Here is a 17,100-nt window from a genome sequence, read left to right on the forward strand (position 1 = left end):
CCCTAGGAGAAGGGGTAAAGTTCTTCAAATTTATTAATTTTGTATTCCACCCCTTCACCCTAAGATCTTCACCCAAAGGCTTCTTCAGTGTAAAATACTTTACAGAAACTTAAAAGAGTTTCCCCTCCGCATCACCCTGTGATGAAGACCTGTGTTACTCTTCCCATGCACTGCAAAGGGGTTAGGCGAAATGATTCTCGTGGTCCCTGAAGTTTCTTTTAAAGCCGCAGAAGCAACACACACAGGAAAAATGCAATGAAAACATTTGCTTTTAATAAGAAACACAGGAGCAGACACAGAATACTGTTAAGGTTTCACACAGGCCCTGTTTTCCGCTGGGATGTTTACAAGTCTGTATCGCATACCTTGGCACAATCCTGGAGGTTTATGGCCATGTGCTGTTGAGGACCCAGGAGGGGGGAACGGGGCTGGTCGTCACTGCTAAGAGCCTGTAGATCAGTGCATGCCTGCTAAGAGCATCGTTTAATTTAGGGGGAACGGCTGTAACTGAAACTCCTATCTGGCAGTGGTTTGGCATCAGCTTTAAAAAAGTTTCCAACCTTAGAGGAGAAAGCAACACTAAGACGAGTGGTTTAAACAGCCTCTCCTGCCCAAAGTAGTCTGAATCTAGATGGCTAATACTGATTTCTCCCCCAGAAAAGTCAACAGTTTGTGCTTTCCTATCAGCACAGTTTCCTCTATGACTTCTGTGCAAGTAAAGTGGTTAGTTTGATCTTTCCATCCATGGAGGCAGTGAGGCAGGTCCCACAATCCATCGCTGTGCACCAGTCCACGGTGACCACCGGGGCCCTGTGTCCTCCCAGAGAGAGGCAGCTCTCCAGGACCTTGTCGTTACTGTTCAGCTGAAAGAGAAGAAAGGCAGGCAAACATGAAGGAGAAGAAGAAGAAGAAGAAGGAGAAGAAGAAGAAGAGTAGTAGTAGTAAGAGTTTGGATCTGATATCCCACTTTATCATTACCCTAAGGAGTCTTAAAGCAGCTAACAATCTCCTTTCCCTTCCTCCCCCACAACAAACACTCTGTGAGGTGAGTGAGGCTGAGAGACTTCAGAGAAGTGTGACTGGCCCAAGGTCACCCAGCAGCTGCATGTGGAGGAGCAGTGAAGCAAACCTGGTTCGCCAGATTACTAGTCCACCGCTCTTAACCACTACACCACACTGGCTCTCAATCAACACTTAGCAAGCTTCTGTGATAGATTTCAAACTGGGGCCAGGGATTGCTAAGAAGTCTAGCTGCACAAACCACACTCATTTTTACCAGAATAGTGCTCTGTAGTTCTACGAAGGAGGTAGCAAGCATAGCCAAATCACTTCAGCTGGACAACCTGAGGGCTGTGATGGATGCCACTAGCATTTTCCTGTCATCTTTTTCACCTACCTGATTAGCAGCTTATGATCCAGGCTACGACCATCTATATTATACACATATTAGGATCTGGGCCCAAATAAAGGACTTTTGCCTAGGCTACCAAGCAGGGCCAGACAGAAGTGGGATTTGAGGTCTCTGAGGTCTCTGTCCCAAGTCAAATGTTGGGCTGTGCTGGTTCTCAAAAGGCAGTGGCTAAACTTGAGGGCATAATGGCTAATATGGGAAGGAGCCCTGAAGGGCAGTATAGAAATCTTGAACTAGCCTTGTCAAAGCTTGCAGGGGACATGCAGTAGGTAGAACAGGGAAGCCCATAACAACGCAGCTATATTTAAGGTGAGGAAACCAAGAGGTCAGACTGGCAAGGCAACCCAAATCCCCTTTGCTGGGACTGGGGAGTTGAATTAGGCAGACATGCCCCTCTGCTCAGCCCTGCCAGCCTCCACTGGCCTGCTGCCTCCTGCTGCCTGCAGCGCGGTACCATACTATTCGTAAAAGTCCCTAACAGCTTGGGATCAGTTTACATTTGAGATCACCTTGCTCCATATGCAAGAGGCAGAATTGGTGCCACATAATACCTGTTCTGAATTTGTAGGAACTCAATCTTTTAGTGCGGCTGCACCTACCCTTTGGAACTCCCTGCCTATTGATATCAGGCAGACACCTTCACTGCACTCTTTCTGATGCCTGCTAAAAGCAATTTTGGTTAGACAAGCCTACTCAGATGTTTAGAAAGTTGTTGCAAGTTGTTCTAACTTTTTGAAAGATTTAAATTACTGTTGTTAATTTTTCTCAGTGGTAATTTTATTGGGTTTGGGTTTTTTTGTAAACTGTTTTGAAGGTGTGTTTTTTTAAAAAAAATCAAGCGGCATAGAAACGTTATGAAATAAATAAATATAAATAAATAAATAACGTTATGAAATAAATAAATAAATAAATAAATAAATAAATAAATAAATATAAGCATCACTCCATTGGTGCAGAATTCCACCTCCCACCCTCTAAACATGAAGGCAGAAATGTCAGCAGCAATGTGCAGTCACACGCCTTGGCGAAAACTATAAGCAGGATGTGACCGCAGTAGCACTCTCCAGCTATTGTTCCCCAGGAGCTTTAATGCTACCTCTGATCTTTTGTGATAACTTTTGTGACTAGCAGCCAGTACCTTGTAGATGACACCCCCATTGGAAGAACAGGTCAGCATGTAGTTTCCTTCCGAGTCAAATGCAAAGAGCCTTCCACGTGGGAACTGGACCTGCTTGTATCCGCTGTAGCCAGACAACACAAAGGGGCCGGTGGCATCTCTGGGAAGAGCATATTCGGACACTTTGGAGCCGCTTTTGTGAATGTTCCACTGAATAAACTAGGATGGGGAACAAGAGACTCTACGTTAGATGCCAGAAGGAAAACACTTGATCTTCTTCATTCTGCTTTGCAGTGGCATCTGCAGCTGTGGAGACAGAAATGACAGCTGGCAAAAAACCCAGGAAAAACACAGCCACTGCAGCTCCTGCCTTCAGGACACCAGCATTTCCCGCCCATGGGGTTTGTGCACCACCTTGCTTGAGAAGGTGCAGCATGCCGCCGGATCCTTTCTGGGTGGAATTATGCAAATCAGATGTCACTGCCATTAATGGATTCTTAATGCTTTTACCTGAATATGTGGTTATTGACTTTATTTGGCTATTTCACATTCATGGTAAGCTGCTTTGAGAGCCCCGTGTGCGATCAAAGAAGCAGCACACTGATAAACGCAAACATAGATTGATACAACCCCACGTCTCCCTAGAACCTACCTTCCCATCTTCTCCAATGCTGTAAACAGCATTCTCGTCATAACTGAATTCAACAGAGTAGACTTCCCCATCATGGGCCTTCCAACTCATAGCACATTCATGCTGCTGCATGTCTGAAAGGGTACATAGAAGGGGTGGGGTGGGGAGTTATTTTTAAGTGTGCTTTTTTAAAATTAAAAACAAATCTTCACAGAATTCTAAAGAAGATGCAGGGGAAAGGCTCCCCAAACTGTAAAAGGACAGTGTTTCTTCCCCATGTCTGTGTAGTTGGGTGATTACAGTGGTAGACTAGGACTTGGGAGACCAGGGGCTCAAATCCCCACTAGGTCCATGAATCTCACTGGGTGATCTTGGGCCAGTCACTGTCTCCCACAGAGAAGAAGGGCTGACCATCTAGTTGGCAAAGGAGCATATTGAAAGCTGCACAGAACATTCTGCGTGTGTGCATTTCTTGCTGCACAGTGATCTGCAAAGAAGGGTAAAGGGGTGCTAAAGATACAGCAGCAAGGACATTCTTCTGTCTCACTCTGCCCCACATCTCCCTGAATGAGGGCTCTCTGAAGGTGGTGTGGAGAACCGGAGGTGTTGAGAATGCTTTGAGCATGGAAAGAATCCCATCTTTCAATTGCTCTCAACATAATATCATCACTTCTGCCTGAAGCTGGTGTCTTGATACCTCACATTCTTCGTTCACAGTGGGTGCCCCCCCCCCATTTGAAATCCACAGACCAAAAGAGTTTAGGATGAATACACCAAGCTATGACATTACAGGCAGGGATAGGGAACCTCTGGCAATCCAGATGTTGCACTCTCATGAGCGCCAGCCAGCACGGCCAATGGGCAGGGGTGCTGTGAGCCACAGTCCAGCCTCAGGCGCCCTATTCTCTGTGTTACAGGAATCTAAGTTGTATTCCCGGCTGGCAATTTACCAAAGAGACGGATTATGCCATCCGCTGCTCCAGTGACCAGCAGATTCCCATTGTGGTTGAAGGCTGTGCAGTTTATAGCAATGGGCTCAGGTTCAAGAGAAAACTGGAGCTGAGAAAGACAACAAAACAAAATGTTAAAGAGAACTTACTTAGATGTCCTTTGCCCTAGAAACTTTGCTTGTACAGCAGACACACAGGGGAACAATTACTCAGAGCTCTTGGGTTGCTCAACCAAATGGACACTCACTCCATCTGGGTTTCCCCTCTCCTGCTCAGTTCTGCCCCAGAGGGAATTGGGGACATTTTGACCAATCCGGTCCATCTTGCCCTTAGAGGCTTTCTTGTACTGTTGCCTCTCACCACAGAAGTCTGAGAACTGTTTCTCACCAGAGAGAAGCTTAAATATAACTCTGGGTAAACAAGGAAGGATATCCTTTCTTATGCTCCTGGGAGAGAGATGCATAACTTTCTTCAGGCATGTCTCCTTTACATGAAAAATAACTTAAAAATTCTGCCACAAAATCCTGTGTGGGCACTGACTCTCCCACTTGTCAGTGGCTGCCACAACCCATCACGACTTAGCACACAGGAATGCAAGAAGACTGGATCCATTCTGAGAGTGTCATTAGTTTATTTTGCTTCCACTAGTGAAGCCACGCTCTTGAGAAACTGAGGTCCTCTTTGATTGTGTTCCAGGATTAAAAAAATTGCCTGAAACATAGGGAATGGGTGAATAAGACCAAACTGGAGAAGGAACTCGGCCTAAACCACAAGGAGATGGAAGGGAGGGCAGATGCTACAAGGGAGTGGGTTGGGGCAGAGTAGGGGAAGCAGCAGAGCCCGGAAGAGAAAAACAAAACCAAGCTGATGGCAAGTTAGGAAAGTCACATGAATGGAAAGGAGGACAGACTGTGGAACTATAGAAATGGGGAATGGGGTAGGTTGGGGGCACAATTCAGAACACTCCTGACAAGTTCAGAGAAAAGCCTAAAAATTCAGCCAGAGTTTTATGACATTATAATAAGGTGGCAACAACAAACATTCACTAGACTGTTCACAACTGGCACAGATCAATATTAAAGCAACTGGGATGCAACATTAATCAGACCCGGCCAGCATTCCCAGGGCTCAGGGAGTTGTAGACCAACAAAAAGCTGGAGGGCCACAAATTCCCCATCTGTGAACGTTCCCCTTTGCTCTTTGGGCTCAAGGAAACAACACAACCATACCTGCTGCTTCATGGTTTTAGTGTCCCATAGAAGCAGTTTCCCTGGAACTTGATTCATGCCTTTCCCTCCAGAATCTTGAGCTCCATGATCGAGCTGGTTGCCAAGGCCAGACGCAGCAGCTGAACACACAAAAGAAGCACCACTTGGGCTACACGCAAGGGAGAGGATCCTGAAACAGAGACAGACACGGTCAGCCCTGGCGCTCTGCACAGGAAGTCCATGAGCTGCCAGGCTGGAAAGCAGCCGTTTCTGGCTTTGATCCGACTTTTCTTCAGCCCCTACTCCAACACCGTAAAAACCATGCATCCAAACAAGCCTCTCACTGCATTGGGGCTATGGGCGGTTCCCTTTCTTTTATTCTCTATTCCTTTGGCCTCTGGATGTTAAGAGGCAGAGAGGTGTTTCTAAGTAAGGAGTGCAAACAAAGAAGAGTAGCTTTTGATAGTCATGGCCAAACATGAGCAGAAGGGAAGGATTAATCAAGAACTAGCAATCCCTCTGCCTGGCCTGTTCTTCCATCAGGGTGATGCTGTACATGGAGGGGTCCAAGCCAAAAATTGTGGATGGATACATTTGATCTTCTGTTTGTCTCCAATCTCATGCTCTGCCTTCAAAAAAAGTCAGGGGTGACCCAAGTTTGGAGCAAGAAAAGATGTGGGCACTTTTGGGAGCCTTGTAGTGGCCAAATCACTTTGGCCTTCTCTCTTACCATGAAGGAGGTTGAAAGGGTGGGGATTTCTAGGCACAACCAAGCACCACACCCTCCGTCACATCTCTGCAGCTACAAGTTTGGATGAAGGTGGGGGGGGGGGGGCTCTGCACACTTGCCTATGGAATTCTGTTGGTATGGCTCTTTTGTTCCTGGAAACTGATTCTGTGTTGGAAAATCACGGCATACAAGACTGCTCTCAATCCAGCATGAATGAAGTTGTGTGCACCCAGACATGGCGCTAAAGCAGTGTACCACTCACACGTGCAAAGGGAAACGTGCACAAAGGAGTATTAAGAATCACAAACAAGCAGTTGCCTTAGTGTAATAAGTGTTGGTGAGCTCTGGACAGGTGAACACTGCCTCTGAAGCACAAGCTGGGCATCGCCACGCAAAACAGGGACACCAAATGACTAGTTTTACGACAGGTGAAGCAAGAGGGACCCTGCTCAAGAGGGTTACCTGGGCATGTCTTCATCAATGCTGATTTCACAAAGATTCTTCTTGGCTTCAGTGTCGTAAAGACGAACAGTCCCAACTCCGCTACCCAGCAACAACTGGAACACAGCACCAAGGATAATGTTAATCAAGGGCTGGGTGGCGGCGACTTCCTGTTCTAGCCACCTTACCCAAAACCTTTGCAGCCATTTCTGTTTAGTCTTTCGCTGCCCCCACCTCCACCCTGTCACTGCTACCCTTCCATCATCCATTGCACCTACAACCCCATGAGCATAAATGAGGGATATGCTTCAAGGGAGGCAGCAATGACCAAAGTCTAAAAGTCTCGCATCTCTCTCCACCCAGGACTTGGTCTGCTCCATTTTTCTCCAGGGGGAAAGAAAGGGCAGCCAACAAAAAGACCAAAAAGGAAAAAAGACAGAGCACCAAATTGGAAGGAACAGATTACAAGGATGCAGTGTGTGGAAATGGCTGAGGCCCTGGTGACCCGATTAGGAAATTAGTAAAGATTGTTGTTCTCCTTTGTACAATCTCTCATCCTGTGGTCAATCAGGCTATGAAGTCTTTGCATCAAACAGAATCTGGAAAGAGCCATGGGAAACCTACTTTGTTCATAGAAGAATGATCAACTGTGCTGAGCATTCATGGGAAGGGATATATTGCCCTCAGGAAGTACCATGCAATACAGTTTAGGCCTTGGGACATCTAAGACTAGTCAGAGGTTGAATCTAGGATACAGTAGTTACAGATGCTTCAGCAGCAGTTCCAGATGTTCCCTGTTGCACCAAGCCCAGCTACTCACCAGCCTGTCCCGTTTGGTCGCCCATTCTAGGGAAAGCAGGGGAGACTTGGAAATGGAAGATGCTTTCGTTTGCATGATGGGGTTGAAAGACCACACCTTGATGACTCCGTCCACGTCCAAACTGGCCACTCTTCGACCAGAGCAGTCAACCCTAAGCACAGAAGGAAGTTATGCAATGGTCCTTTCCAACCCCCACAATTACAGCTTCCTCAAGATTTTCTTCTGCCACGTTTCATACAAACTATGCCGGCACTATCATTAAAATAGTACTTTAAACATGTAGAGCCCTTTGCAATCCTTACAAAAAGTCAAAGTCACAGTTTACATATTGCAGATAAGGAACAGAAGCTGAGGGGCTGGGGAATGCCAAGGCCATAGCCAAGCTCAGACCCCACAACTGCAAGTCCACTGAACCGCGGTGGCTCCCTGACAGCCACCCTCTCCTTCCCCCAAGGGGGAGTACCCCTTACCGGCAATGCATGATGGATGAGTGGTGTTCTCCATATTCCTCCTGGCTCAGGACAATGAAAGGCTGCTCTTGCCTGATGCCTCCAGCATCTATGCTGGACCCGAAAGCTTTGGTCAGGGTTTCTGCTTGCTCAGCATGCAGCTCAGGGGGAGGGTCTGTTTCAGTGGCAATAGCCTCCATCTTCCTGTCAACATTCTGCCCCTAAACCAAGAGAAGGACCCTGCATATAGTACAGCAAGCCAGGAAAATCAGTTAAGCTACTCTTGTCCATCTCAGTGAGTACAGAGTTTTAGGTAACCAAGGCAGAGCTTTGCATCATGCCAGCAGCTAAAATGCATCCAGGCATGTTGCAAGTAGCAGTAACCACCTTCCATAGATGGGCATCGTTGTTCACTTTCTGCATGTTCCACCCGCTTGCAGAGAAACCAGCCTTGGGGGAAGGCCCTGCCTATGAAATACAGGGGAGGGCAGCATCTATCACCAACAGCCTGGAGCTTTCAATCTAGTATCCTTCTCCACACTATCGTGGAAAGCAGAGGGGCATCAGTCCATGGAGTTCACACTAATACACCTGGATAATTTGCCATACCTGAAAAAGCTCTCCATGTATCCCTGCCATTAACTGGGGCGTTAAGAGAGGCAGGCAAACACAAAATGCAACACAAAGGCTGCATCTTTTAACTTTTGGTTGGTGCCCAAAGGCTCCTCAGCAATATTAATACACATACAAAGCAACACACAGAAAGTGGAAAATGCCAAGCAGAAGCAGACATTTTCCCTTTTCAGCAAAGTTAGCACACAAAGAAATCCAAACAGGAAATGAAGCAGGCTGGGCCTGTTTACAGAGCAGCAACCAATGAAGGAAACAGAAGGCAGGACTGATCAGATAGTTTCCAATACGAGAGGAAGCATGCAGTGAGAACTGTGCTGGGGCCAGTGTTCTTTAACCTTATCAAATAATCTGCAGTCGAGATAGTTTGCAACACAAAATTATTCAGGATCGTGAGAGCAGACCAAGGAACTCCAAAGCCCTCCAAACAAGTCTCTCCAAATGTGGTTTCTTTGCAAGAGAATGGGCAATTAGATTCAGTCATTCATGTCCATTGAAACAAAAAGTATATGCCCTGCATTCGGCTACAAAAAAGTGGGGTCTAAAGTAACTCTTAACGACCCAGGAAATAAATCTTAGGGTCCCAGCGGAAAGCTTCCTGAAAATGGCAGCTAAGGATTCTTAAAAGATTTTTCAGTTTGAAGGGTATTTCATTTCTGTGCTGCTGACCTCTCTCCTAGACACAAGACACCTACATGCCTCTTGCTTATGCGCAGCCACTGCCATTAGAGGTCAATGCTCTGAATGAAAATGCCTTCAAATCGGTACCCGCTCCATTCAGACAGCCAAGAGGTTCGGAGGTAAGATGTATGATTGCAAGCAAGCTCCCTCCTGCTTCTATAGGCAACTGAAGGACTGGGGCCCATTCCAGCCCACAGGAGCTTTCATTTGGACAAGAGCCAGGGATACATCTCTGTGCACATTGTGTCATTTCTCCCTAGCAAACAGGTAGAGAGCACGGACAAAGTTCTTTCTAGCCTCATGCTTCCTAGCGTCAACGGCAAGAAAGGTTGTGCCATAGATTCACTCCCACGTGCAAGAGCCACAAACCAGAGAACAGCAGCTGACATGCCGAAGGGAAGAACTCCATTCAAGACAGTGTTGAAGTTTACTCAGGAGGAGGGGGTGGGAGTTAAGGAGAACCCTTTGTCCCCGACTTAGTTCACACGTGAGGATGTCACTAAGTAAAGCAAACAATTCTGATTCTTCATTCCCTGCTTGATCCAAACATGAGACTCTCATTTTAAAAAATCAGAACAGTAAGTAATTATCGGCTCAGGCACACATGGATCTGCATTGCTTAGACAAATCATCAGCCTGACTATTACTAGACTGCCTGCATCTGATTTGCTGCACACAGAAATACAGAGAAGACTTTATGCCATTCTCTAACCCATCAGAGACACACCAGTCCATACCTGGGAAGCTGTTTTAGTTAAAAGTTCTTTCCTTTCCTTCCCATGATCCTGCAGACGCCTCTGACGCTGCTGTAGGAAGTTGGACTCTGCTGCCACTGGGCTACTGAAGTGACTTTTTAAATCCTTGCAGGCAGTGGCTGCCTCCTTTCCTTTGGTGCTCTGGAAGGCAAAGAGAAGACTTCTCAAGTTTTGGCTCTCCCAGATGCTGTGCCTAAGCTGAAATTTCTGGTACCTAACACATCTAGGAACATCATTTGTGAGAATCCTTTCATGCGATTGGTTCTGTGTCCCTTGCACATTACCCCACCACCCAACTTGGAAATAGCAGAAGAATTCAGTGATTTGAGAAGGGGAACACCCCCATGTCACCTAGAAGAACCAGCTGTGACTTATTTCAGTTGATCTAGGAGCCTGTGCACCTCTTAGGGTTGCTGTATTTAACTTCGGCTTTCAATAAAGGTTATTGAGAAGTGGCTGTCGGATGTAGGTCCTCAGTATATCCCAGTCACCATCCTTGGGCAAGGTGCAAAATACAAGAACCTGCCAGGAGCAGGTTACCATCAACATGCAGATTAATTTGGAGGACAATTGGCAAGTGGGCACTTGTGCCATTCCTTCCCCCTAGAGGTGCAGCCACCACCTTCACTGATGGGCTTTCAGAGGTATCTTAACAGATTATTCTTTTTGCCCAGGTCTTTGGGGAAAACTGATGTTCTCAAGACCCACTGTAACTGTGATGCCCACTGCCATACTTATTTAAACCTTTAGCATTTGTTAAGGGTTGTATTGATGACATAGTAAATGTTATTGCTTCAAACAGCTATTTAATCAACTACCCTGGGATCTTCCTTGATGAAAGGTGTTAAAAAATTAAATAAGCACATTACCTTCATGTAAATGCAAAAGAGCAACCTGTAAATCTAAGATCAACACAGCAGACATCCAGGTTGACTCTAAACACAGGTGTTAGCCTGGCTGCTCTTACGGTACCTCACCTGGTGGTTTGATTGCTCTTTCTTGCCCATCGACGCCACACCAGTCTGTGCCGAGCTGGATCCTGTTGTTCTAGAGGAGCCCTTTTTGCTCTGAGACAGCAGAGACGACAGGAATCCCCCTCGGGTCTGCAGAGAGTGAGCAGGGCTTCTTTGGTTGCATGTCATGTCACTAGAAAAAAGGCAGAAAACCCAAAAACCTCAGCATCAGGTCCATTAGACAGAGGCATGTTCAAAAAAGTCCCAATATCATCATCATCATGCTGTGTGTCACAGAGATAACAGCAGGGATTTCTATACGTCTTCCTCCCCAGCTCAGGACTGGGGCCATAAGGGAACTTCCATTTGCTAGAGTTAAACAAGAAGTCACCTCTGATCTAATTGCAGCTCCTGGACTATACAGCTATGTTAGGAATGGCTGCAAGGGAACAGAGCCTGCAGCAAACCTTAGTGGACAGTCCCAGATGTGGGTGGAAGGTCCTGCTAAGGCAAATAAACTAAATAAAGCCATTAAGGGAGCTCCATAGATTCAGGAAGATGCATGATGCTCAACCGCAGGATGAGATTTCCCACATTTTAAACAAAAGGACATTTAAAAGTAACTTAAAGTTATGAAGCTCTGATAGAAAACTCCTATAAAGAGACTGTTCCGTTAAGTGTGGTTGGTTTTTTTTAAAGGGAGAGGCCAGTCAATTGGTTCAGCAAGACCAGGGAGCAGGGGAGAGAGAAAACACCCAACCGTTCTCAAATCTTTGTGGATCTTTCTGACTTCTCCAAAGCTGCTTGTCCAAGTTTGCCAGCAAGTGAACAATGGCAAAAGGGCCAAGATCTGCCTCTACCATCCAATCATGCAGCCGTTTGTCCTGGCCTCTCACATACAGACTCACAGCTCTGAGTCCCCCAGATGGTCCATGTTGGTCACGTAGGAAGGAAGCTTGTGGTGGAGAATCAGCTCTTCCTCCTCTTCCTGCTGCTGCTGCTCCTCTTTCTTTATTCGGAAGTACTCTGCTTGCAAGGCAAACAGCTGAAAAAAGTGGGGTTACAGGGAGAACAGAGAGAGATGAATTGCAGGTTCCATGCAAAGTTTATATTAGGGGTCGGCAACCTAAGGCCCATGGGCCACAAGTGGCCCACGGGGGTCGTTTAACCAGCCCACAAGCCGTCCCCAAACTGAGTTGCCCACTCGGCAAGTCCCTATTTGCTGCACTAAACCAGCGTGGCATGGGAACTCGCTTCCGCGGCGCCGGAAATCGTGTCGGCACAGACACCGGAAATCGCGGGCACGGATGCGCGATCCGGCCCAAGAAGAGATCTCTGCTGGAGTGAACCAGCCAAGGTGAGGTAAACCTTGTCGACCCCTGGTTTATATCATGCACCAGTTTATATCGTACACTATTTATTGGCTCTGAGTCAATAGCTCAATTTGAAGTTTAAACATGTGTTCTCCAGTTTTTGTACATAAGAGAATTCGAGAACGGACATTCTCACCTTTTGACGCAGAATTTCATTTTCTTCTTGCAGGAAACAACTTCTCTGACATTCTGTCTCAAAGTTCAAGATTACTGGTACAGGTAATAAAGGCTAAGGGTGAAAAACTTAAAGCAAGAATGGAAGTCCTTCCTCTAAAGCAGACTTTGCCTACCGAATGCTCTCTAGATGTTTTGAAGGGTACCAGGTTGCTTTGTGGCACCTTGAAGACTAACACACCTTTTATGGGATAACATTATGTCAAACCTACCTAGATATATAGAATGTTGGCATATATTTTACTTTGTAGCATATCATTGATTTTAACTATTTTTTAATGGTTAAAGTAGCTATTTTTACTGATTTTTTTTGTTCCAAGCAGTATATAAATTTAATAACATAAATAAATAAATAAATTCCACTGCAACAGACTAACAGAGCTAGCCATCTGGAGATTGATGCCACTTTTACAGCTGTTTTAATTTTCGACAATAGAAAAGGCAATTTAAATCAATCCATTTCTTAACACCTTGCCCACCAAAGGCAGCACCAAACAGGTCTTAAGTGTGTCCCTAGAAACATGGTAGTTTGTGAGATCATATTTATCTCACTCCTCACTTGGCATCCCCACTACTCAGGGATTTATATTTATTATATATTTGGGTGGAAGAAGATGGAGGAATATATATTATACAAAACAGGAAAAAAACACAACTGGCTACTACCATCACCATCAGTGTTTCCAGTGGCTTGAAACACTATCGAGAAAATGCTTGAGCTGCAAAGAAGTAACATAATGCTGCAGGTCTCTTGCCCAGTTGGTCTAGTTGTGACATGCCAGTTTTGTGGGCTACAATCCAGAATAAAATATTCTAGCATTACGTTTGGCCTTGGTTTCCTTAGTAAGCAATTTTGATAAAGTGGGGATGAGGACAGTGATCTGCCGAAAGAACAAAAGATATAAATCCATAAGTTGTAGATGATATAGATGGACCAGACTAACAAGCCACACCATTGTTCTGTAACAAACATGGCAGAAAGCTGATTACCACTCTCTAAAAAGCAAGAGAAAGGGAGAGAGAACAAAGGATGAAGCTGTTTCATAATTAAAACTAATTTTTCACATCTAGAAAGGATATGCATACACTGAAATAAGACACTGAGGAAGTTGTGCAGAGAAACAATGAAAGTGTCTGCCCACTGGCGAGAAAAATATGTTGCAAAAGTAGGATTTGCATCTGGATTGGTGATGAAAGGTAGAACAAACCAGTCCTTCCACTCAGCTTGGTTCTGAAGTTCAGAGGCTTGTTTGAGAAAGAATTCCTGTGTCTTGTCGTTCCTGTTTGTCTAAAACACAGAAAAAAGAAAAGGGGTTCAGATTACAAATTTTAATGCTGCTCTGGCAGCTGCAAATATTGGTTTCTGTTCTGGACCCAGCAGGGTGATAGGAGTACTTTCCCCCACCTAACTGCACACCTTCTAGAGAAGAAGGATGTGTACAACATTTTGTTAGATAAGGCAACATATTCACTCTTAAAACAAACCAATTGTATTTTGAAGAAAAGCTATCTGCTTGACACAAACCTGCACAGTATGAACGAGGTAGTAGCGGTATAAACTAATTTTCAGCTTGTTCACGGTAGGTCGGTACATATCTTCCAATCGACTGAAAAGGCGTCTGTCGAGGTAGCTCCAATAATCCCGAAGGGCAGCCAGATCATAGCTATGAACAAACTGCAGAAACTGGTCCACTATCTTATCTACCTGAAGAGACAGCACAGAACCCCAAAAACCCAGTTAGTTCTTGCCCACGTTAACTGTCAGCTTCTGTCACCAAAAGCCATAACAAAAACCACACATAAACGCTGGAGACAAGGTCAGGTTACACAACCTGCATCAGTTAAGAGCCTCAAGTGGGGAATTCCAAGAGCCACTAGCAATACCTTTCAGTTTTCCTTTTGGGGCTGAGGCACCTTAGTGCCTCTGAGTCACTGGCAGTGCTGAAGGACCTAGTAACATCATTCCAAAGCAGTAAGTCTGTCAACCCGCTTGTAGAACAGCCTCTTAGACAGCCCTCACCAACTCAATGCCCTCCAATTATTTCGGACAACAACATCAGCCCTAGCCAGCTGGAATCCAACAATATCTGGAGGGCCACATGTCCCCCACCTCTGATATAAACAAAGCATAGCTTCTATGATATTGTGTACTGACATGCGGGGGGGGGGGGGTGCAAGGAAAGAAGAAAGAATCAAAGTCTTGCTTTCTTTGCCAAGATTTTCCAGGCAGATGTTCCCTTCTGTTACAGCAGCTAGGCTTGAAAAGAGGCTATAAATGTTATGTTTGACTGATATTTCCAGTTTTGTCACATCCAAATGGAACTTTTATCACTCAGTTTTGGGAGACTCACTGAAAACAAGGAAGCTGGTTTCAACAAAACATGGCTAACTTATTTCAAAGCCAGGCTAAAGTCATCCTTGGCACTGTAATTTCTCAGCAGGCCCAGTAAGAATTATTGTGCTGCATCCCATTGTCTATCTAACACAGCCTCCCTCAACCTGCTGCTCTGCAGGTGTCACTGGACTACACCTCCCATAATCCCTAACCCCCAGTGATGCTGGCTGGGGGTGATGGGAATTGAAGTCCAAGAATGCCTGGAGGGCACCAGGTTGGAGAGGCTAATCTGAGTCAATGTTTTATCTTCCCAGCTTATTGTTTCCACAAGGCAAAACTCTAAATGAGATTGGCTAGTTACTCAGGTTGCTTGAATCAGGGGGAACAGAATGAAGAAGACAGAAAGATGAAGAAAACTGCCAAAAACCAAATGTAGAGAAGGCACTTTCCAACAAGCTTAACTGGAAGTATACCAATGTGACAGGCAGTTCTAACATCAAAACTAAAGCATTATATGAATAGGTGAGGTGATGGGATTTCATGTTCTGGAGGAACTGGCAAAAGACCCCCTCGCCAAAAAAATTGAAGGAAGGACTTGGCAATAAAATCTGGCAGTTCTTAATATAACCTCACAGAAGGGTCATAATGCAACGTAATGATTCATATACAGTATATGCATAATTTTAATCACATATGAAATTATGGTTTCAAACACTGCATTGGAATGGAAAACAATCTGGGTTGATACTAGGCCTTCACGTGCAATCCTTTTATCATTTACATTCCCAATCCTATAAGGCAGGGGACTATTATTCCCATTATATAGTGTTGCAGCTGAAAAAAAATGAAGTGTGGGGTGTGGGGTTTGCTCCAATCAGTTTGGGACTGATTTCAGACAGGACTGTTTTCTATTTTCGGGATGAGCAAAACTAGCCCCTAGGCAAATTTTGAGCACAAGGCAATTTCCTTCACACCAAACTCACATGTCCTATACCTGAAGTCATATGTGAGGTAGACACACAGCAGACTCAGAAGTGAATCTGAGTTCCCTTTGGTGAACTCAGCACACAGCCAAGCCCTGCTGTAAGCATCGCCCATCAGCTGAATCACATGCATCCTTTTCAGTGTGAAAAACTTCAAGTGTGCTCATTATCACATGCCAACATCCCTTAGCCTGCAGCTATACTGAATATAGACAGTGCAAGTCAGCAGCAAAATTTAAATTAGCCCAGGTTGGTCAGAAGACTCAGACAAAAGGAGGGGAGAAAAAGAAGAGTTCTAATGGGATACTACAGTGGTACCTCGGGTTAAGTACTTAATTCGTTCTGGAGGTCTGTTCTTAACCTGAAACTGTTCTTAACCTGAAGCACCACTTTAGCTAATGGGGCCTCTCGCTACCGCCACACAATTTCTGTTTTCATCCTGAAGCAAAGTTCTTAACCCGAGGTACTATTTCTGGGTTAGCGGAGTCTGTAACCTGAAGCGTACGTAACCTGAAGTGTATGTAACCCGAGGTACCACTGTATTAGAAGAGGGGAGAGAAAGACCAGTTAGAACTCTCCTCTGTGGGATTCAAGAGAATATTATTCAAATTATCTAGGTTCTGTTTAACAAGTGCAATGTGTTGGGTACTGCTTTATACATATCTGAATTTACTGAAACCCCATTCAAGAGCTTTGTGTAAAGGGAAACACACTGTGTATTACTTCTAATGCCAAATATATTTTCGTTGATGCCCTTGTTCCTAATTCCAGATGCATAAGGACTACAGTACTGCAGTTACTCAGCTGAGGAAAAGGGAAGTACTCTGACCCTACTCAGGCTCTCTCCTCTTCCTTGCTAGCCTGCACTTGCTCCGGTGGGGGAGGCCTGCTTAAATTTAGGAACGGGTGCCGCTACAAGGGGCTGCATGAGGCAGCCATTAGGGGGACGCTGGACTAGCTGCTAAGGAACCCAAAGGCCATCTAAACCAACCGGCCCGCAACACCAGGCCCATCTAGCCCGCGGCAGCAAGTGTCAACGCAGCACTGGCAAAGGCGCTCAAAATCCCAGGCGCGGAGCATTTCACACGTAATGCAATGCTGCTCCTTGCAGGTTCGTGAGTTAAATTGGAAAAGGAAAGAGGAGGGGCGGGCGGGACCTGCTCACCCCAATTTCTCCTCCCCCAGCCCTTCCTTCCCTCCAGCTACCCGCGGGTTCTGCCGGCCTCCCTCCCGGGCAACCCTCACCCGGAAGCCCTTCTCTTTGTCCGCCTTGATCTCCGCGTCGAACTGCTTCAAGGTGGCCGTGAAGCCGCGGAAGAGCAGATATTCCCGCACCAGCTCATCGGTGCGCTCCGCCGCAGCCGCCATCGCGCCGCCGGGTCACGGGGAACAGGGAGGGACGCTCCGAGCTCCGCGCACCGCCCTCGCCGCCACGCTCCGCCCCTAGCCCAGGCGCTCC

At 45.9% G+C, this 17,100-nt stretch overlaps 1 protein-coding gene across 2 annotated transcripts; it reads right to left on the reverse strand.

The window, feature by feature from the left end:
• Positions 1-251: 251 nt before the first annotated feature.
• Positions 252-17,075, reverse strand: WDR91 (WD repeat domain 91). Of its 2 annotated transcripts, none has more exons than XM_083698639.1 (15): positions 16,887-17,075; positions 13,849-14,024; positions 13,404-13,611; positions 12,286-12,368; positions 11,685-11,821; positions 10,801-10,969; positions 9,806-9,964; positions 7,779-7,978; positions 7,309-7,459; positions 6,510-6,604; positions 5,339-5,507; positions 4,110-4,218; positions 3,181-3,293; positions 2,550-2,747; positions 252-863 (listed from the first exon to the last, which is right to left on the reverse strand). In XM_083698639.1, exons 2-15 carry the CDS (start codon positions 13,915-13,917, stop codon positions 699-701), a joined length of 2,025 nt encoding a protein of 674 aa, XP_083554765.1. In that variant the 5' UTR covers positions 13,918-14,024; positions 16,887-17,075; the 3' UTR covers positions 252-698. The 2 variants fall into 2 exon arrangements, with proteins under 2 accessions (XP_083554765.1, XP_083554764.1); XM_083698638.1 differs by having other exon boundaries at positions 13,849-14,028; positions 16,887-17,022.
• Between the last annotated feature and the right edge of the window lie 25 nt (positions 17,076-17,100).

This window comes from Podarcis gaigeae, assembly GCF_964106915.1.
Source record: "Podarcis gaigeae genome assembly, chromosome: 10".
NCBI lineage: Eukaryota > Metazoa > Chordata > Lepidosauria > Squamata > Lacertidae > Podarcis > Podarcis gaigeae.